Source organism: Aspergillus niger (assembly GCF_000002855.4).
Source record: "Aspergillus niger supercontig An01".
Lineage (NCBI taxonomy): Eukaryota > Fungi > Ascomycota > Eurotiomycetes > Eurotiales > Aspergillaceae > Aspergillus > Aspergillus niger.
In genome coordinates, this window is record NT_166518.1 from 102,916 (window position 1) to 123,679 (window position 20,764).

The window sequence follows — 20,764 nt, forward strand, 5'->3', positions numbered from 1 at the left end:
TTATGAGAAGGAAATAAGTCATAGGAACTTAGTGATTTCGACAAAGACGCGGAATTTTAATTTGGGGAGAAGTATTAGAACAAGGTCAACGGCTCACACGATATCGATTATCCGCTCGTCATATAGTTCGAGTCCTAAGGACCTGAAGCCTGCATGCACCGCCATGTTATTATCGATTGTGGGTTCTAGTTCGGGAGGTAATTCGACATCCCATAAACGATCTCTGGCTCTGGCATTGTCTTCGAACTCTTGTATGTCCCAGTGACAGGATAAATCTAATGATGGTCTTAAGTCCGTTATGTTTTGATGTAGATCCGTCCCAACGGCCTTGTTGAAGTTCTCGTAGTTACCAACCCACTTCTGAGGCAGGTGGCTACCAGGGAATGATTCCCAGCAGGAGCCGAGCACAGTCTGAGTATATTCAAATATCTTCAGTAACTGTTCCGTTGTTGCTGCCCATTGTTGAATTTGGAGAAGAGATTTCATCATAATCTTTAGGATTGGAGTTGGAGTGCATTGTGGTTTCTGGGTCGCTTGCTCCGGGTCCAGGCGCTTTAAAAACGACCAGACAAATCGACTCAGATCCCATGCATATGTTGAAGGATATTCCACCCCGGAATATTTCAACGCGAGGAACTCATAACACCTGTCTATTTTGATTTGGCCTTGCCCTTGTATTTCGGCAGCATCCAAGTTATTGAGCAATTGAAGAAGCAGCCATGTTGCTTGTTGGTCACGGAACATCCAACCAAGTTCAGTGTTAAATTTTTCCCATGTGCGCCATAACTGCCTGTCGAGCTCTGGTAATCCCGTGAATAAGCATAAAGAGAAGCTGAAGACCTTGTCTCTGGCACTGGAGAAGGGCACAGGAATTGTATCATCTAAGGCGACAGATTGCCGTCTAGTTTGCTCTATAACCAGATGAACTTCACGAATCAAGCTCTTCTCTTCAGAGGATAGTCTTAAGATGCTGATCTGTTGAGTCACCCTACTGCTGGCCCAAGGGAGCAGCCAATTGGAGGGAGGTCGTCCGAGCGAAAGGGCGCAGGCCGATACGAGAAGATAAGAGCCAGGAGCAGAGCCTTCTCTGAGAATGACAGGGCTTTTGCACCCACCCAGAAGAAACAAGCTATCGGGCCCTTCTTCATACCCTCTATCGAGGAAGGAAACAAACAGAGTAGCTCTTTTGTCAAGTGCCATGCTGATGTGTACATAACCTCGATTCCGTTTGATGCTGCCCTGTAACCCGCAGATCCTGATAGAGCAAGTGCGCAGGATTGGCGTGGCCACGCTCAGATGACTTTCACATTTGAAGGCAAGATAATCATGAAATAGCACATGACGTGCGCCTGGGAGTTTGTTACGTTTCCGATTGAGGTCTTGATCGCTTGCAGAAAGGACTTGACTGAACGTGGATAATGCTTGGGACCAGTCTGGGACCCAGCAGGGGACGTCGAATGTTTTCACATTTAAACCAGCGAATTCGAGAACATCCATCGAACTGCAAACTGCGATAAGGTACGCAGCTAGACCGATGTATATCTTTTCAACGGAAACAGTGTAGTCGGGGTCAAGTTCACTCTGGGATATCAAGCTAAGCACCGCGAACACCTTGTCCCGCGGATCGGAACACTTGTAAGATGATGTCTGGGATAGTATGGGTAAGAGATCACGATCAGTAAGTCCGTACCACTTTTCTCCCTTGAACAACCAGTCAGGTATAGGAACATCTTCATGGGCCAGCGCAAAAGGCGCCTTAGGCCATGGAGCTGACTGTGCACCGCAAACTAACTCAAGGTTCCGAGCTAATAATACTTCAACAAGAAACCATAATCGGGTGAACAATGGTCTTTCTAGAAGGATTCTCAAAGCTCTTCGATTAACTTCGTTGATATGCTCATGGCCAGTTCTCATTTCTTGGACAGTTATAGCCATGCTCTTGAGAAATTCCAAAGCTTCTCTACCGTCGGAAGTTTCTTCTCCCAAGTAGGCGACAACTTTAGACGCCTTCAGGCAAAGTTCTCTTCTCAAGGAGGTTTGCTGACTTTTTTCTTTGAGATTTGCCTGATCAATGCATAATAAGTCCACCCATAAGAGTCGGTCAAAATCCTGGTTCCGACAAAAGCGAAGCGCCTGTTGACAGTTGTATGACACGTAAACAATGTCCCAGTACTTGCCTACAAAGACAATATGGGAACTGTCAGAGCCTTCGCTTTCATTCGCAGAGGTATATGACAAGATTTCAAATAATTGAGCCGGTTGATTGTAAATGTGCACCACTTCCAGGTCAACATGAAGCAGGCCATCGATACGACCAGCGTCTAATCTGACAAGCCGTATGTGATCTTCGGAGGGCAGTGTTGGGAATAAGCTCTCTTGAGAGTCTGTTCGGAATTCGCTTTCTCCATGTTGTGTGCTTCTCTTTGATATAGTTTGGCTACCTGAAATGAGGCATGATGGCCAGGGAGAACTATGAGAGGATTTGTTTAGCGGCACCGATGAATCTGTGACTATTGTTTCTTGCTCGACGATTGCAATGGCAAAGCAGTAATTGCAGCATGGAATACCACTTGCCACACTGACAGCTGGTCGTCTGCAGCTCGGATCATGCCAGCGAATCATTGTGTGTTATCTTTGATGGAGAAGGTTGGCAAAGTTAGTAGAAAGGCTGAGGATGACGGTATGGTAGAAGAAGGTTATTGCCTGGAGGAGAACACACGAAACGGGCGGCTAGAGGATACGAGTGAATCACGGGAAATCAGGCTTCTAGTTACATAAGCTGAACTGAAAAGCGAGAAGCCTTGCATTAATGCTAGAAGCTGATGATGTTCCTTACCTGATCCAGTCGAAAAGTCGACGCCCCATTTGTAAGATGAAAGAACGAGCTAGCTTACCTGGTCTTCGTGGGATTCTCTCAGTTTTGCGAAGGCAAGATTTGGAGTATCGCCAATACATCAAAATCTCTATCACATTTTTCAGGCTTCATTTCTAGCTGAGAGCGATATCCTTGTTATTTTGGGGTTCCATACCACCCTTTACAAGCCTTCAACGATAGTTGGAGAAATACCCGACCGAAAGCGCTCAATATGCCTTACAAAAATCCACGACTGCTCGAGAAATACTGTGTTCACTTAGTGATTGCCCTTTCGAGGCTGCATACACACTGAGCCGCTCTATTTGTGAATTTATTTTGGCAGTCCTCGACTGGGTGATTGGGACAGACAAATGCGCACTCTGACCGTTCGATTAAAATATAGGCTCAATTTCCCCACTGGCGTGCGTGAAGGCTGTGTCTCGCAGCATATGCACGTGCTCGGCGCCATATAGCACCAGTAGCTGCACGGATGCATGAGTGACTCATTTGCATAGAGATGAATCCTACGGCTATCATGCTAGTGACTCTACCCAGGATGGGTGCCTAGGTAAGCATCGCTGTCCCGAATAAATCCAGAATCGGGCTTTGGATTAAGGAACAATTGCAGTTTCTAGAGTCGAGATCCTGCAATTCCTTCTTCCCGAGCTAGGAGACCTGGAACTTCGTCTCGGACCCTCAAATTAAAATGCTACAACAGTCTCTTCCTTGTCTCGTTATCCGGGCTGCTCCGAATCTTCACATCCTCCGGCTTGGTCTGTGGGATCAATTCTATAATTTAAGCTCGAATCTGTTTACTGGCCTGGCCCAACAAGTCCGTTTCACCTGCTTCTCGGAGCTCCATCTTCGCTGGGTCGAGCCCAGTCAGCCCAGCTTCCAACTCTTCTTGCGCACGGCTGCCCCTACCCTGCAGATTCTGACCCTGATCGCAGTCAGCTTTGATGACCCCATCCCCGTAGGGATGGATCCTTCACCAGAGCTACGCGAGGCCATGTCCACTCTCTGGCGCCGCTTCTTGAATACTTTGCGCGACACCATTCCCACTATTGGCTTCTTCCGTATGCGGTGGATTGCACATCGCCAGCATAGATTTTCCAGAATGGATCCTTTGGAAAGCGCGATAGGTTTGCGCAATTTGTACTCCCACGACATCTATGTCTATAAGATCAATACGAGTTTAAGCTTTACGAATGGATCGATCAGTTAGAATTGCGCCCAGGATATCTTTTGGACCACCGTCTACCAAGACATCGCAGTATGTTGACCGTATATGCCACATTGCGGCTGTTGACGATTACTAACTCTGATGATATAGTTATGTGATAGTGTTTTTGAACCACAATATTATCTCCCCGCTGCCAGAGGGAGGGTTGCGAACGGCGCCTAGGGATAGCAAATTTTATGGACGATACCTTACTAGATATCGTAGACGTGATACCTAGGAATTTAGGATATAATGAAGGAAATAATCTGCCCACAACCGCCTATGCATATATTAGGTTCATCGTCTCTACGGCGGATTATGACGTTGCTTGGATGGGCCCTTGTACAACAATGATGACAGTCCCAGAGCCATAGTCTGAACCAGGAAACTACACCCTACCGGACAGTGTTATTCAATCTTTCTTTCCAATATTTGCTCTCGGTTCCAGGCCATAGGCTAGCCATCTCCAATACAGTTCGTTACTGATTGAAAAAGAGGGAATGACGCGTGGAGAATATACCCAATATTTATGATGATATGCACCACTCACGTCTTTGCAAATTCTCGCTCGCAATAGGTAGGCGAATGTGGTGCGATTTGCCGTTCATACGTCATCTTGTGTATGTTCTCAAAACTGGCCGTAGTGACGAGTAACCTTGGCTTTAATGGGATCAACATTGAGAAGAGAGCCAGAGGGACTGTTATTTATGATTATCATATGATAACAAAGGTGATAAATCCACTTGGTTGTATCCCACTCCGTAGGCTATGCGGGGCATCTACCTTTGTCTCGTTGTGGCGAGGGTCCTTTGGCGCATCCTTAGTAGCCGTTGAAGGATTTTCTTATCCCAGTTCACCACTCTAGCCTGCCACTCCATGCTCCCAAAATCCCGCCAGAATAAGATCCTCACAAAGGAACGACGAGTACAGCAAAGCCAGAAGCTGCAAAACGAAACTATGAACGCCTGTCTAACCAAGAACAGAAATTGATATGTCGGGCTCAGCGGCTCAGGAAGTTGAGATGCCGCGAGGTAATAAATATATCCGGCTGATCGGAACGCAACGAGCAGTGCCGATATACGGGAGGCAATTTGTCTCGTCGGGTCCGGTTGTGAACCAGTCAGCAATTGATTTGAAGCCATAGAACAAGTATGAAAGCCAAATGCTACCCCAAATGCCTGAATCTTTCTGTTAATATTGTCCGCCTTATAATATAAAATATATTGGTTCAGGGTAGTCAGCGAGGAGAATCTATGCAGCTACTGCGTCCAGCGAGCCCCAGGGTCTAGGATGAGCCCATGAAGGCATAAAGCTGAAGAAAGCGTGATGTATTGAACGTTGTTACGAACAACGTAGATTTAGTGTTGAGTCGATCGATGTCAACAATAATAGTAAAAATGAGATACCAGGAAGCAGCGACAGACCATCTGGGGCGCCGCTCGGTGGCCAAGAACATTCTTCTTCTGTAATATTTTTAGCAGAATATAACCCAGACATGACTAGCAATGAGTACATACGACCACAGGGTGTGGAAAACAGGGCTTCCCGTCCGCTCAGCCGTACTTAAGCCACACGCCGGGAGGTTAGTAGTTGGGTGGGTGACCACCAGCGAATCCCTTCTGTTGTATGTTTTTCTCTTTTATTTTATCATTCTGGTGGTCAATAAATCAATTAATAGACCTGTGTTAGTTGTTATGGAGCATTTCAGGGTTATATCTACGAGCATTTCCGCTACTCCGAACGGTGGCCTTCTGTTTTACAGTGTCTCTCGTCCTCATTTTCTCTACACAGCATCACAACCAATAAAACACTACTAGAATAATTGTTGTTGAAACATATCCTAAAAGACCCAAGTATTCTCCCTCCCAGACTTATGGATTATAATCTCAACTATAGCCCAACGTTTCCGATATATAAAGCGATAGTCGTGTTATGTTGGTCCTCTACCGGTGTCTATCGTTTCACCACATTTGTCATTAGCCAAAATGATCATAAGCAGAAAGCCTTATGCACTGACAGATGGTCTATTTCTCAGTTCGGCTTGTAGTTCACTGAGTCTCGCCCTCTTCTTGGCAATTTCTTGCCTGGTAATATTGATCTCATAATTTACTGAGAATGCCTCGTTGCTAGGTTCTGATCATCCACATTAATATTTTCCTTTTTCTTGTTTTGACACATGCAATGGGCATAAATGAACTTTCTCAGTCCTCAGAAGGGAGAGAATTCTTCGTCGTATGAATCTTCTAATAAGACTGGCATCTTCATTGGATTTTCTGCGAGCCATTCGTCAGAGAGTATAGTAGGTATATGTGGATTATGGGTAGCAAAATACGGGGAGCACTTTAAATGACTTGGATTTGTCAAATCGATGGAATGCTACAATGTGGTGATGAAAGGTGAGAAGACAAAGGTGACCGACCTGCTCAATTCAGCTAGCTCGTCGAACCACATTAACGCTCAAGAAACAGGGCAGAAATGGATTCAAGTATACGTATATGGTCTATCTAGATCTCAAGATGATGGTTGGTTGGTTGGTTGGTAGGTAAGATGTAAGGCCCCGTAGACAGAAGAGGTGGCTCAACATCAAGCTACTGAGCATTCTCGAACTTCAATCCCGCCTCCTGGCGCACAGCGCCATACATACCCGCAACATCTCCCCTCTCACCCATATGCTCCTTAACCTTCGCCATGTAGTCATCGGCCAACTCAATTCCCTTCATCCTAGCGCCCACCTTACCCGCCAAATCCATCGCATGACGAGCATCCTTCCGAGCCAGGTCAACCGCAAACAACGGCTCCTTCCGCTCATGATAATCACCGGACCTCATCCTAGCCGAGTAAGCCACATAGGGGCCGGGGAACACAGCCTCAAAGAACTGATGCAGAGCATCCGTGCCCAGTCCACACTTATCCGCAACCACCAATCCCTCCGCAATACTCTCGACCATACCCAACACAAAGGTGTTACCAAGAATCTTCAACTGCGACGCCTTAGCCGGAGGCTGATCACTGAAATCCACAACCGCCTTGGCAATAACCCCAGTCGTGTAGGGCTTGACCTGCTCGACGGCTTCGCGGGGACCCGCCAGGACGGGGATAACTTGGCCGGCGGCGGCCATGGGAGGGGCACCGAAGACGGGACTGGCGACGAAGCGAGCACCCTTGGCCTGAAGCTTCTCGGAGATGGAGGTTGTGGTGTCAGGGTGGACGGTGGAGCAGTCGACGAAGAGCTTGTCGGTGAGAGGGGAGCCGCTGGCGATGCTGGCGTCGATGATGGATTGGATGGCGGCGTCGTCGCCGACACAGGTGAAGATGATATCGGACTTGGTGACGGCTTCGGAGACGGTGTTGGCAATGGTGGTGTTGGGAGTCGCGGCTTGGAATTCTTGGGCGCGGGTGATGTTGCGGTTGTAGATGATTAGGGGGGTGGCGAGGGAGCCTTTGGCAGCGAGGTTTTTGGCCATGCCCTGTTTTTGAGGTTAGAGGTTGTGGACTGTTAATAAGTTATTGGGGACGGGGAGAGCGTACGCGGCCCATGTTACCGAGGCCCAGCCAGGCGAGTTGAGGAGCCATTGTGTGTGATGTGAGAAGGTAATGAGAATGGAGAGAAGTAGTCAAGGCAGAGACGTTGGAGTCTTACAACTCTCAAGTGAAGGATAGGAGGAAAGTGTTAGCTTGAAAGATGGATCTGAGGATGCCATGTCTGTCTGTACTTATATACCTTTTTCCCCGGGTATTCTGTCCATGGAATCGAGCAGAGCCAAGCTGAAGAACAAACGGGGCAGTCTACAAAATCATCCGAAAAGGGTTTAGATTCCGCCCACGCTTGTTCTGAGCGGAGGCTAAGCTGGATTCGGACAGTGTTTTTGCACGCAGCATCTTCCAGAAGGTGACCTTGATGATTAATTCAGCTTAATAATGTAGCTGTTGTCCCTGGCGATTGTCTTTGGGTGTTTGTTTGAGTCGTGTTGTACATTCGGTGGCAGATGTGGAGTATACGCGATCTTTGACCATGATACGCGGTTATATTTGCTTCGGTCATTCAGTAATTGTCAGTTGTTATATGTATTATTTTACCAACAATGTCTCTGTAGGAGAAGATGTTGTTTTATAGTATGATTATAATTAAGTACAACTGTTACTCATCCCTTGATGGCATGAAGCTCATCAGATATGTGTTAATGAGGCCACCACGCAGGGACAACCGTGCCACGACAGACCCTGATCTACGGTCTAACTTTTATCGTACTGGTGCGAACCCCCAGCCAATGCCATGGCATTCCCAAACAAGGCTTAGTGCCCGCTAGGAAAATTAAGGTTAGTGCAACGGATGGAGACTAAGCCAGAAGCGGGCGGATGGTCCGCAACCCCCGGTCTTGCCACATTGCTTGCTTTGTGAATTCGACTACAACAGCGAGGAAAGCTGACGGACAAAAAGTATAACAGAATCTTGGAGAATATTGATGGATTGCTTAGAAATACTGCCAGATCTACTGAGAAGCCGATTTATAGGCAAGGGATTTTGGTAAACGGTGGATCCGGTTCTTGCCTTCAGATGGAGTGAAAGGGTGGTATTTATTGGTGAGGTTAAGCCTATCACTTCTTGTTGAATCTGCTTACCAAAAGACTGCGTGAAGAATAGCCGTAACTAAGATCGAGTTTCGTTGATATCTCTAGGCAGTGTATTTGTTGACAATCTCTGTGGACTGTTGGCTTACGAATCAGGGTCCTGGAGGCTATTACTGTAGGGGCAATTATCGGGCATTTCCTGGCAGCAATGGACCTTGTCTCAATATATCTATCCTTTGCGCTACTGTGAGTCTGACTTGATCTCAAGAGTCCAACGTTACATTATGCCATCACAGGAGGGGGTAGTTGCGGCATTTTTGGTCATAAACAAAGAACAAAGAGGGGAAGTAAGACATTTAGCAGGGATTCAAGCTTGACCAGAAGGGCTACCTCTGAATGAGCCTGTAGTCGTGGACATATGAGCCCCGCTCTCCAGTCTCACAGGGGTCGATATTAGGCCAGAGTCTATGTCATGCTGGAAACCTGCCAGTCATCAATAGTATCAAAATGTCTTATAGAAGGCCGCCCTTCCTTGTCCCATCCAAAAGATATAGCCCAAAAACCATTATCTTTTCTTCCTTTGACTGCCTTTTAAATCAACGCTCAAATCTAGCTCAGGCTTCAACGAGTAAAAAAATGAAGTACATCTCAAACTGGCATCCTGTTCACAGGGTGCCTATCGTTGATGGAAAATTCCAAAATCCCACTACCGGTATCATTGAAGAAATTGCCGACAAGTACTTTGTGATCTGTGGTCCTCCATTCATCAAAGCTACATGGATCATTCTGAAACCTGGCTCCGGATTTCTCATTACATGCACCGACTTCCCACCCCCGATCGAAGATGTTTTCGTGGCTATTGCGGAGCATGTAAAGGCAAAGGCATACGAAATCGAAAACATCAGTGCAACCAAGTATGAGATGACAGTGGTCTGTTCGAGCGATCTGACTGAGGAGATGATGCATGAGGTGGTGATGCGGATGAAACGGGAATTGTGGAAGGATGTGTACATTCCTCCGGAGGAGATTGCGGCTTTCGAGGCGTTTGTGGAGGAGGAACGGAAGAAGGAGAACCCTCGGTTCTGATTCTTTGTGAAACAAATCTCAGACTAGTAGCACTAGTTTGTATAGTAGGTAGCTCCACTATGCTTGACTAGGCCTATGGGATGGTTCTTTCTGACAAGGATTAACAGCTGACGTCAACATATCCATTCAAATAGCATTACAATGACAGCAATCTATCATCAAGCTTCCTCCAACAGTAACTAGATATGAAACCATTCCCTTTCTAGGAAAGAGCAAACCGATGGTCTATGCATAGTTGTCCGAGGTACAGGGTCCTAGCGAACCCAGCACCCGCACTAAAATCTCACGCCGCTTGTCTCCAGCCTTACAGCCTAAGCATTCTCCCAAGGAATTCTTTTTCTTGTTCCCTGAGCCCTGGCCTCCGGTTGAATCTATACACCGATAATATACGGAATTATTACTATCACATTTTGTTTCACCTAGAAACACCTGCGCTCTCCCATCCTGGGGAGCATACAATCCAGAATGTTTTTTTCTATTCTCCTGAAATATCTGTCTGAGCTCTCACGTGTTTCTGTTAAGGATATCTTTGGGTTGATTAGTCTCACGTTGTGAGTCTAAGACTCTCACCTTTAGTCTTAGCGGGCGGGCATAGAGCTACTTCTTAAGCTGTAACTTGGCGGCACCCATGTCTAGTCGTTTGGGCCAACATATTACTTTGTGTCAAATTAAAGAGCGGAACGTCATGAAATAGTGAACAGACAGAACCATGAAATGGTATCGATAAGGTTGCGTCGAACTCGGATAGCCGGCCGGATCCACCGATTAGCACCGTGGGGTATATGATGTAATATTTCTCCAAACATGATATAAGGACGACTTTCAACCCATGATTGTAATCATCCTAATAACTTTTCCTTCTTTCAATCTGTACAGTCAAAACTATTCCACTGAAACCACATCGCACATCGTGATCACTCATCCTAACCCTACCCCCAACAACAACCTCATCTTCCTACTCAGCAATCAACCCACACAAACATACACCCAGCCACCAACCTTGACAAACAACCAAAATGTCCACAATCCACTGGCCCCACCGCTTCCTCCCCGGCACAACCGAAAACTTCGTCTCCAACGAAATCTACGTCCCCCAGTTAACCGCCTCCCGGGTATGGCCGAACCTCATCACCCCATCGCGATGGACATCCTACTACAGCAACGTGGACGAAGTAACACCTCCTCCAACCAGCGACGCAACGTTCCAAAACCCCGGTGACAAGTTCAGCTTCGCGACGTTCGGATTCCCGCCCCTGCAAGCAGAGATCTGCGAATGCGTAGCGCCCACAGCAAACTCACCCGGCCGGTTGGCGTGGCGCGCATGGCAGGAAGGGGACGAGGAGACGGCCCTGGAGGTGTATCATGCGTGGATAGTGGAGGATATGAAGTGGGGAGTGGTGAGGATTTTGACGCAGGAGGTGCAGGCGGGCAAGCCGGCTGCTGGGTTGGCGGAGAAGAAGCCGAATCCGATGCTTTTGGGACATCAGGAGTGGGTGGATGGATTGGCGAGGTTTAGTTTGGAGAATTGATTAAATCATTAGTAGGGGATTTATCCCTGTACATTGTGCGCAGGTCCAATGGGGATGGTTTCGTGTTTCCTTACATTCTTTGGTAAAGGCTGCGGCTACGGTTGGATGATAATGAAGCTTAGTGGGATGGTTAAAAGAGACCCTGGCATGTTTGTTTATCCCTTGCAGATAGTATGTAGACTGGCGAAGAGCCTCATTGGCGGAATGTGGATGCATGCCGATCGCCAGGCAGCCGCGCAGGCAGAAGTGCTGCCAAGCTGCCAGCTGGGGGAGTATAAAATCATTGAGGATATGGTCTGGGCTTGAGGCAGCCAACATCCGTCTCTCAGACTTTGATAAACTATCTGTCAAGCATCGTGCAGCTCCACAATGGCCCCAGCAGTCTCCGCCCTCTCGCAAACCCTGCAGTCCCTGACTCAGAGCAAAATTCGCGAGCTCGAGAAACGACGCAAGAGCTATGAGGCTCGCAAGCTTGCCATCCTAGAGGCGGCCCAGTCCACTCAGGACCCTCGTCGGCGACTCAAATACCTGCTCAATGGAGCAAAAGTGCTCTACCCGTCAGCGGCTACTGATCCCACTATGGCCAACATTGAGCGGTGGATCCATCAATCAAGCTACGACTCGTCAATCCCGCCACAAAAGCTGCATGAATTTGAGACTGAGCTTCTCAGGAAACTCAACATCCAGAGCCGAAAGCTAGACCTCGCTGACCTGTACTCGCGGCTGCTGACGGAGTGGGTAGACCCGCCTGTCGCGGCCCGGGATGAGAGCGAGATGGCGGTCGACGACGACTACATGGTCGTGGATGAGCGACAAAAGCAGCGTTTGCAGCAACTGTGCGATCAATTCGACACGTCCGTGTTCGAGCCGTTGGAGACAGACGAAGGGCGGATCCGGGCCTTCCTCGATGACTTATTTCCGGACGAGGAGAGTATGGAAGCCTTGGGCAATCTTCGCAGGCAGCTCAGGGACTCTACAATGTCATTGTGGAAAGTAAAAGAGCCTTTCACCTCGCAATCTGTGGAGTATTGTGTGCGTGGACTCTTGAATGAAGAGCTTCTCAGTGAGGAGAAGCGGGAAATTATGAATTCGTTTCTGAAGACACCGGTCGCTTTAACTGAGATTGCTGATGTGCTGAATATGCGATACAGTGATATCGAAAACTGGGCCTGGCATGCTGGGGAGAATGGAATCCCTGTTGTTCCGAGGCAGCAGGCAAATGGAAAGTATCGCATTTGGATGGACGAGGATCTCCTGCAGTTAATTTTTCTGCAGTATATCGGGACGCGACATTGTAATATTTTGAAGCTGCTATTATTGAAATTTGTCCAACAGGACTCGGTGTGGAACTGGAAACCCGAGCGACAGATGACGACACGCGATCGCCTTCGACGGAAATTTTACATGAGTGGTGACAGTACATATTCAACTGCCGAGGAGTTGCGATTCACGGAGTACCTGGAGACATACTTCTTGTCGCAGCTTCCAAAAACAGAGCAAACATTGAGTGAGAAGGGCAATTCGTATGATGATGACAATGAGAATGCTGGAACAAGCTCAACGAGGCACGAAGGGAAAAATTTCCGACAGCAGCTGCTAAGGAAAATTGCCACGGAGGCGCTTGTCCGGCGACACCTGCACGGCGCAGCAGTGGTGATTCAGTCCGACATGAAATGGTACGCCACCTGTCTGCCTCACAGTACAATCGTCATTATCATGAAGTATATTGGCTTCCCGCAAAACTGGATCGACTTCTATCGCCGTTACCTGGAAGCACCCCTGAACATGGACAGCTCCTATGAAGGACGTGAACCAGTTGGACCCCGCATCAGGAAGCGGGGGATCCCATTCTCGCATGCCGCTGAGAAACTGCTTGGAGAAATGATCCTCTTTTTTATGGATTTAGCAGTAAATCGTGAAACAGGTTTGCTCTTATACCGCCTGCATGATGACTTATGGCTGTGCGGCGAGCCAGCCAAGTGTGTGCGAGCTTGGGAAGTGATGGGTGAATTCGCCAAGGTCACAGGGCTGGAATTTAATTACAGCAAAACTGGATCGGCTTATCTGGCTGAGTCCAAAAGTCCCAGAATCGCTGCCCAGCTGCCGAAGGGCTCAGTGACATTTGGGTTTCTGAAACTGGATGCAGACACCGAGGAGTGGGTGATTGATGAGACCCTTGTCGATGCGCACGTTCGACAACTCAAACATCAACTGGATCGCTGTGATAGTGTAATATCTTGGGTCCGCACATGGAACAGTTGCATCGGAAGATTCTTTAAGAATACTTTCGGTCAGCCTGCCTACTGCTTTGGAGAGCCACATGTCCGTGCCATTCTGACCACGTACAAGAAGATCCAAGATACGATATTGGATAGCTCGATTTCAGGGAGCACAAGTATTCCGGAACACCTGCGAGCAATGATCACGAGGCGGTTTGGCGAGACTGAGATTCCTGATGCTTTCTTTTTCTTCCCTGAAGAGCTAGGTGGACTTGGCTTACGCAATCCCTTCACGTCCGTGCTCCTCGTTGAGGGTATCATGAGTGGCCCACCGCTAGCGAGGATAAAGCAATTCCTAGACGAAGAGAAGAATTTGTATGCCCAGCGGAAAAAGGAGTTCGAAGACTTGAGTGTTCAACGCCGGCGAAAGATGCTAGCAATCTGTGCTTCTATTGCAGATCTCGAAGGAGACTTGGTCACCGAGCGGGAAGTCCATACGTTCATGTCATTCGAGGAATTTTCTCGATTCCGCGAATCCCAAAGCAGCGGTCTCAGACGGATGTATATCGATTTGATGTGCGTTCCAACAATGCAGCCAATTGATGAAACACGAGAGCTTAGGAGAGCTCTCCAGGAAACACTCACACATGAGCAAGTCGGCAAGCTGGACAGTGAAGAGTTGTGGCATTTGCAATTGTATGCGGGAGAGGTGCTAGAAAGACTAGGAGGGATCAGGCTGGTGGATCAGAAGTTCCTGCCTGTCGGAGTGTTAGGGATGGTGAAGGAAACTCGAGTCAAGTGGCAAATGGTGCTCTGAGATGTCCCTATTAATACTGTATGTTGAGGTTCCCAGGCATCACCTGATCTTTAGCCATCTCTACCTACGTAGTCTCTGACCACCACCAACCATCATTTTGAGACCCAGATAGACCATACACATACAATTGAATCCACCCCTGCCCTTTGTCTCAAAAATTTATGTTTGCCTTGTTTGATCGGCTTCCGGTACTGGAGTGGCGGATAACGCAGACTGTCGCGCTTACACCGAAGTACTCAATTACCAAATCGGACGTGGAAGAGTGCCTTCGGCCCACTTATTACAGGATAGAAAAAGCGACTGAGAGTGGACTTGCAGACAAGATCCAGGAATTGCCTCTAGAATGACTTCACATGGCATGTGACCTGTGCGTTTCCCATATTTTCGCGAGGATTAGCTTTCTCCAAGCCACCTTGAATAAGCAGCTATCTATTCAATTGCATCTATGGCATTTAGTGCACCAATATATGCATCGAGGTAACGCATTAATCCTGCGAACTCGGCCAGTTGAACCTAACAGCATCGAGAACACCACAGAAACAGAATGGTGTTCAAAGAGTAAACAGGTAGTGATTAGTGACCCGTCGCGCACTAAATCAGCCGCGGCTGACTAGCGGCAATAGCTGCATACCGAGAGGTTATTGCGATTTGCGAAGCGTGCGCCGTCCCCACATTTATAGACAATAGTCTGGAGCTGAGACTGAACATATTACTTTTTCTGCAGAGCTTACTTATCTTTCAGGTAAGTCGCTTGCAATTAGCAATTGCATATCGCCATAATCGTGCCGATCAAGCGCCTCAGCTGAATCGAACATTGCTTAAGGCCGGACACCCATCCTGGATAGTGTTAGTGAGTTGAATTTTCTTGTATTTAGATAAGCAGGTTAGTCGAAAAGTGACAGTCTTAATCAATGCCAGTCAATCAAACTATGAGCGTTTCTCTGAAATAAGCGGTGTACCACGATATGCTCAACCCAATATGATAGTCTGCTAGGTGAGGAATAACCATCCATATAGCATGGACAAAGGCAGTTTATTGTCACAAGGTAAGCCGACCCTTGGTGTTTATAATCACTGTGTTATAAAGTAGGGAACGATACAAGAAGATGTCGATGACCTCACGACTTCAGGAGTGTTCAATCTGAACTTCCGCGGGGCCCGTACGTCATAAGGCCCTTAAGAAGAATATGTTAAGCTCACTGTGACAAAATCAGAATCAATAATGTTTATTGTAATTGAGCACGAAGGTGGGGATCGATCATGTGAACCTCTCGGTGTGTCAATCAACCGCTAGCCGCGGAATACTTATAGTACTAAAGTAGCCACTGCTCGCCCAGAATTTTGCATTCGCAGCGGGCCTGTGGTTTTCTTTCCCCCATAGCGAGTCAGCTGTAACCATGAAGGGGTATCTTTCTCGGGGTTTGGCCATCTCAATGGTGGCGCCCGCAGCATATGCACAGGCTACAAGGGCTGTAGCTTCATTGAGTGCAGCAGCGGCAACTGTGACAACGAGCCCTTCTGCTGCGCCGCCATTGTTTCCCTGGGAAAAAGTACAGCTGACTGAGAATGCACTGGCTAGAGTTGATACCGCCCTGAATAACCAGTCCTTGTCGAGGATATTTGCTTTCGGGGCAGGTGACTCGGCTAACAACAGCGGGACACCCCAGCATAGTTGCAAGGTCATGCCAGGAGATGCGACATGGCCAACTGAGTCGACTTGGAATATTTTTGACCAGTTGCTCGGTGGGGGCTTGCTTAAGCCTGCGCCTTTGGCAGCCTCCTGCTATCCAGACTGGCCTGAATATAACACCGAGCAATGCTCCGAGATAACATCGAATTGGCTTGACGACTCTCTGCAGTGAGTATATCAGTGCCGCACTTTCATATCAAGGTAACTTTAAGCTGAGAAGCGTTAAGCTACGATGATCCTAGCTCCATCATGGCACCCTTGGACGAGGGTCGCTCGTGCATGCCCGTAGGGTACAACTACACCAGCACATGTACGCAAGGCGGTTACCCTACGTACGTCGTCAACGTATCCACTGTTGCTCAGATTCAGTTGTCCGTGAACTTTGCCCGAAACCAGAACCTTCGCCTAATAGTTAAGAACACCGGCCATGACTTCAACGGCAAGCCCTCTGGAAAAGGAGGTCTGTCGATTTGGACGCACCGGCTCAAGGACAAGGTTTTCTACCCCTCGTTCACAGCTGACGGTGGTTATGTTGGACCTGCTATTAAGCTTGGCGCTGGAGTGCAAGTTTCGGAGGCGTATGATTTTGGGAAAGAGTTGAATTTGACCGTCATCGGAGGCGGATGCCTCTCTGTTGGAGTTGCTGGTGGCTTCACGCTTGGTGGAGGACACTCGCCATTGAGCAGCATGTATGGCATGGCAGCAGATCAGGTTTTGGCTCTGGAAGGTTGGTTTCCCTTTGGTTCACCTTTCATTATCCGTGACCTCTCACTCATCAATGTCTAGTTGTCTTGGCGGACGGTCGCTTTATCACTGCGACTTCCAAGCAAAACTCAGACGTCTTCTGGATGCTTCTCGGTGGAGGAGGCAGCACAATTGGAGTGGTAACATCCATGACTGTTAAGGCGTATCCCCAGTTGCCCACAACACTCGTCACTTTCAACTGGACTATGAACGATACTCCAAATGCTGAAGCGTTTTGGGCGGCTTTTCAGTCCTATCTAGACAACTTCGAGGACTTTGTCAACGCTGGCACATATGGGTACTATTTTCTGGGATCCTCGGGAGCTGAGAAGGGGGAAGCTTCTTCCGGCGAAACCGACTACAACTTCCGCATGGTCTCCTTTGTTGCTCCCAACATGACCGTTCCGGAGACGCAGAACCTTCTCAAACCTTGGTTCGATACCCTCAATAGCCTAAATGTCAGCTTCACCCCCATTTACAGCCATGCGGATAACTTTTATGAAGTTTGGGAGGAAGATAACTTTCCTCTGGAAACCGGGGGATTGGACATATACAAGTTGGCGTCACGTCTTCTGCCTCGGAATGTCTTCGAGAACCAAGACCTCCGTAACCGGAACTTTCTTGCTCAAAAGGACGCCGTTGACAAGGTATGCTGGCTGATATGATCGTAATTGTAACGGTTACTAACCATCTTAGGGTTTGTTCATCATGGGGTTTCACATCAGCGGCAAAGGAAGCGCTGTCGAGCCACCGACGAACATTGCAGTTTTGCCGGCATGGCGTGACGCTCTTTCTCACGTCATCGTCGCAACAGAATGGGACTTCACCTCGAGCTGGGAGACGGTCTATAATTCTTCCCTCTTTGTGACAGATTGGATGGATGCTCTGCGGGAGATTTCTCCCGACTCTGGCGCGTATATGAATGAGGGTGATTTGTTGGAGCCTAACTTCCAGCAGGCGTTCTATGGTGCCAACTACCCACGTCTGTATGAGTTGAAGCAGAAGTACGACCCGACCGGTTTGTTCTTTGCTCTTACGGCGGTGGGGTCGGAGGACTGGGAAGTTCAAGTCACGGATCCTTTGCCGTATTCGTGGAACAATAATGGGCGGTTGTGTCCGAGATCTTCCTGAAGGGGGGTTGAGGTCAGTGCACGGAGTATACGTAAAGAGAACACTTAGATTCATCAAGATATCAAGGGCCATCGTACCTGTTCTCGGTGCAATGACAGGGGTGTAGCATGTTTGATTTTATGGTCAGTCAGAAGCAGGCAGATAATTAGAAACAATAATCAGATGATTGACTCCCCATGATCCAAATGATTCCAAGGCAAGGATGGAACGTCAGATAAGGTGAAGATTCTCGGGAGGACAAAGGTGACACCAACACCGCTGGGGACGACCTCGAGGCTGCAGACCGAGAACGTGACTTTCTCAATGCAGCTAGCTCCGTCAACAACGACGAACATAGCCAACTATCAGCTTCAGCTATTACAAGATGGGAAGCACATCCCTTGATTCTTCGAGTGCATGGACAGCTGTACTTTGTCCCTGTTCCTCAATCGGAACCACGAGAACAAATGCCTTTTCTGACCCAACAATCAATCACGCATGTGTTGCAATAGCACCTGAAAGACCTGGAGAACAATCCCCGACAACCTTCTGCGCTAGGCGAGTAGCATCTCAGTTAGTACGAGTGCATCTCATAAAATGACTCACTCCAGGCAACTAAAGAATAGATCTACAACCGCGACAGTCGCGAAAATCCACATCTCCCCGAAAGCCCAGCAAGCAGCCCAAACCGGGAAAACCTACGCGCCGAATGCGACTCGACTGAGCCCGCAGGCCAAACTGTCCAGCCATTTGTCAACAATTTGTTCTGCATCTGCCCCGTGTGTCAGCAACAGCCTCGGCGAAAATGATCATCCAACAGCAAAAGTGAACTGAAACGAAGGCGGCTAAACGAGTCGGACTGCAGTCACCAGATAAATCCTCGCGCACATACAATTACATCATCAGTCATATGAGCAACGAACGACGAAAAAGGCAAAAGGACATGATGCATGAAATGGATGGGGGGGCCAAGCAGCTAGTCTCCCAAACCAGTTACTGGTCGCGGTACTTTCTAGCAGGGAGGCATGGTACTTTTGCTTGAGGGCTACATACAGGGGGGAAGGGATCGGCGTGGACCCATCTCTTGTACGGAGGGTTCGGAACTCTCCGCGGTGAACGGCACTGCAATGGTACTTTTGGCTGCATCAAATCGGAGACACCCGGTGGAGCCACCAGTGCTTCGATTTTTACTAGTATATGGATGTGGCAGGACTCGTAATTGGGGTCTGTCTAGAAAGTGAGTCTGGCCCCAACGGAAATGAGCTCGGCGTTGGTGGGACAGTTTATTGATTTGTTTCTGTTTATATACCGGGGAGTAACTTATCTTAGCGGTCGGGATGGTTTCAATGCGATAGTCTAGTGTTGTGGCGTGCTGACGTTGGTATGTCCCGTCAGCGATAGGAACTAGTATCACTTCGAACTTCGTGGCGGTGCTGTTGTTGCTCCTCCCCGGGTGAGAGAGGTAAGAACGTCATCCTACATATCAACCTGATCCTTTGATTACCGAACACCAGCTGAGCTCTTCGTATGATTAGGCAGCGAAGGGTACACCGGCAGCTGTGACGTCAGGGGTTAATCTAACTTATGGCGCATGGACATTGTCACCCCACGCTATGGATTTAGCACATCACCGGGCAATTTGTCCATCATTGGGGCAGCTGAAGAACAGATACTTTGTAGTGATTCAGAGAGAAGAGAGTTGGTAAGTGGCTTATGTGACGATTATCTGTGTCGAGTAAAGAACAGACTAATCACTTGTTGAAATATCAAGACTTGTTAAATGGTATAGAATGAAGAACGCTGAATCCGCTTCACAAGGGAAATGCAATCAAAGATGAGGCCAATAAACGAAGACCGCAGAAATTTAAGTCAAATAAAAGGAAGATCATCCCAAGCGAAAAAGCAAGCAGATGCCGAACAAAAAGTCAGAATCAACAGAGTTCCGATAAACACCCGATATCGCCAATTTCTCCGGATACTCATCATTTATCGCTAGCTTGAAGGGAATTGCTTTGACCGGTTTGTTATGCGTTTCTTCTCTTGTTCTAGATATTCGACGGCGTTAAAAAAGATGTGCAAGACAAAGAAATAATGGACAATATATACCTAGGGCTTCGTTGATCTGGCGCACAGTATCATCATGGATTTTGGCCCATTGTGCTTGATAAGTAGCCAGGTCCGGTAAATCGGAGTGAGCGCCATTAGCGGCATGGCCACTTGAGCCAGTGTTTCTGCTGGTAGCACTTCGGTCCATTGTGTGTTACTATGTAGTATGCTGTATGGTCGCCGGTTGAACACAAGTGAAAGAAGAGACGTTCGTAAGGCAGGAATAAGCTTCGAAGAGGAAGGAGGTGGGCTGAACGCAAGATAAGCTCCCACAGGAAAGTGATCATTTAGGTCTACCGGTTAGCAGGCTGGCGAGCATATTTATAGACAAGTAAGTGGCAGCACCCCGACGTCAACTCCATTCATCATTCTGGGTCTATCGACCCGATAATTCACTCTCCCGTGCCATGTGGCCGCCCGTCGACGAAGAGTCCACACCCTTGTGTATCGGCCTTGTTCGACATTTCCCTTGCATTCCGTGGAATGGACAAGATTTGTTATTCAAAGAAATGAAGAGATGCCCCGCTGCTGATGGGGGGGAAAAAAACTTCCCCGTCGTGGCAGAGTGGACAGGCGGTGGATATGCAGGTCAACTTCTGTGGAATACCACCGTCCGACAATAGTGCGCCAGGCCCCTTCCTCCCAAACTGAGCCCGTCGTGACCGACGAGTCCTTGGGACTTCAGCCTGGTCGGCTCCCGATTGGCCGGGGAAGTCGAGAGAGACCAACATCGGAATGAAGTCGAAGGGCGGGACGGAACACGTAGTTCGCAGGGTGAGGGTTTGTGTGACAGACTGTCGGGATCAACGGTTCTGGTC

General features: G+C 48.3%; 7 protein-coding genes and 1 non-coding gene across 8 annotated transcripts; 5 read left to right on the top strand and 3 right to left on the bottom strand.

The window, feature by feature from the left end:
* Window positions 1-93: 93 nt before the first annotated feature.
* On the bottom strand, window positions 94-2,622 carry An01g00430 (uncharacterized protein; the record flags this gene model as incomplete). Its single annotated transcript, XM_059747335.1, has 1 exon — window positions 94-2,622. One exon carries the CDS (start codon window positions 2,620-2,622, stop codon window positions 94-96), a length of 2,529 nt encoding a protein of 842 aa, XP_059603023.1.
* Window positions 2,623-5,587: 2,965 nt separating this feature from the next.
* 5S rRNA lies at window positions 5,588-5,706 on the top strand. Its single transcript, XR_009467996.1, has one exon. It is a non-coding gene; the product is annotated as a 5S ribosomal RNA (ribosomal RNA).
* A 375-nt stretch (window positions 5,707-6,081) lies between these two features.
* An01g00450 (uncharacterized protein) lies at window positions 6,082-7,649 on the bottom strand (the record flags this gene model as incomplete). The annotated part of the gene is made up of 3 exons (XM_001388454.3): window positions 6,082-6,209; window positions 6,721-7,543; window positions 7,605-7,649. 3 exons carry the CDS (start codon window positions 7,647-7,649, stop codon window positions 6,082-6,084), a joined length of 996 nt encoding a protein of 331 aa, XP_001388491.3.
* Window positions 7,650-8,929: 1,280 nt separating this feature from the next.
* On the top strand, window positions 8,930-9,731 carry An01g00460 (hypothetical protein; the record flags this gene model as incomplete). The annotated part of the gene is made up of 2 exons (XM_001388455.3): window positions 8,930-8,992; window positions 9,054-9,731. 2 exons carry the CDS (start codon window positions 8,930-8,932, stop codon window positions 9,729-9,731), a joined length of 741 nt encoding a protein of 246 aa, XP_001388492.3.
* A 1,016-nt stretch (window positions 9,732-10,747) lies between these two features.
* On the top strand, window positions 10,748-11,260 carry An01g00470 (uncharacterized protein; the record flags this gene model as incomplete). The annotated part of the gene is made up of 1 exon (XM_059747503.1): window positions 10,748-11,260. One exon carries the CDS (start codon window positions 10,748-10,750, stop codon window positions 11,258-11,260), a length of 513 nt encoding a protein of 170 aa, XP_059603024.1.
* A 369-nt stretch (window positions 11,261-11,629) lies between these two features.
* Window positions 11,630-14,296, top strand: An01g00480 (uncharacterized protein; the record flags this gene model as incomplete). Its single annotated transcript, XM_001388457.1, has 1 exon — window positions 11,630-14,296. One exon carries the CDS (start codon window positions 11,630-11,632, stop codon window positions 14,294-14,296), a length of 2,667 nt encoding a protein of 888 aa, XP_001388494.1.
* A 1,397-nt stretch (window positions 14,297-15,693) lies between these two features.
* Window positions 15,694-17,861, top strand: An01g00490 (uncharacterized protein; the record flags this gene model as incomplete). Its single annotated transcript, XM_059747619.1, has 4 exons — window positions 15,694-16,154; window positions 16,229-16,713; window positions 16,773-17,377; window positions 17,427-17,861. The coding sequence occupies 4 exons, from the start codon at window positions 15,694-15,696 to the stop codon at window positions 17,859-17,861; spliced, it is 1,986 nt and encodes a 661-aa protein (XP_059603025.1).
* Window positions 17,862-19,725: 1,864 nt separating this feature from the next.
* An01g00500 (hypothetical protein) lies at window positions 19,726-20,094 on the bottom strand (the record flags this gene model as incomplete). The annotated part of the gene is made up of 2 exons (XM_059747685.1): window positions 19,726-19,850; window positions 19,947-20,094. The coding sequence occupies 2 exons, from the start codon at window positions 20,092-20,094 to the stop codon at window positions 19,726-19,728; spliced, it is 273 nt and encodes a 90-aa protein (XP_059603026.1).
* Between the last annotated feature and the right edge of the window lie 670 nt (window positions 20,095-20,764).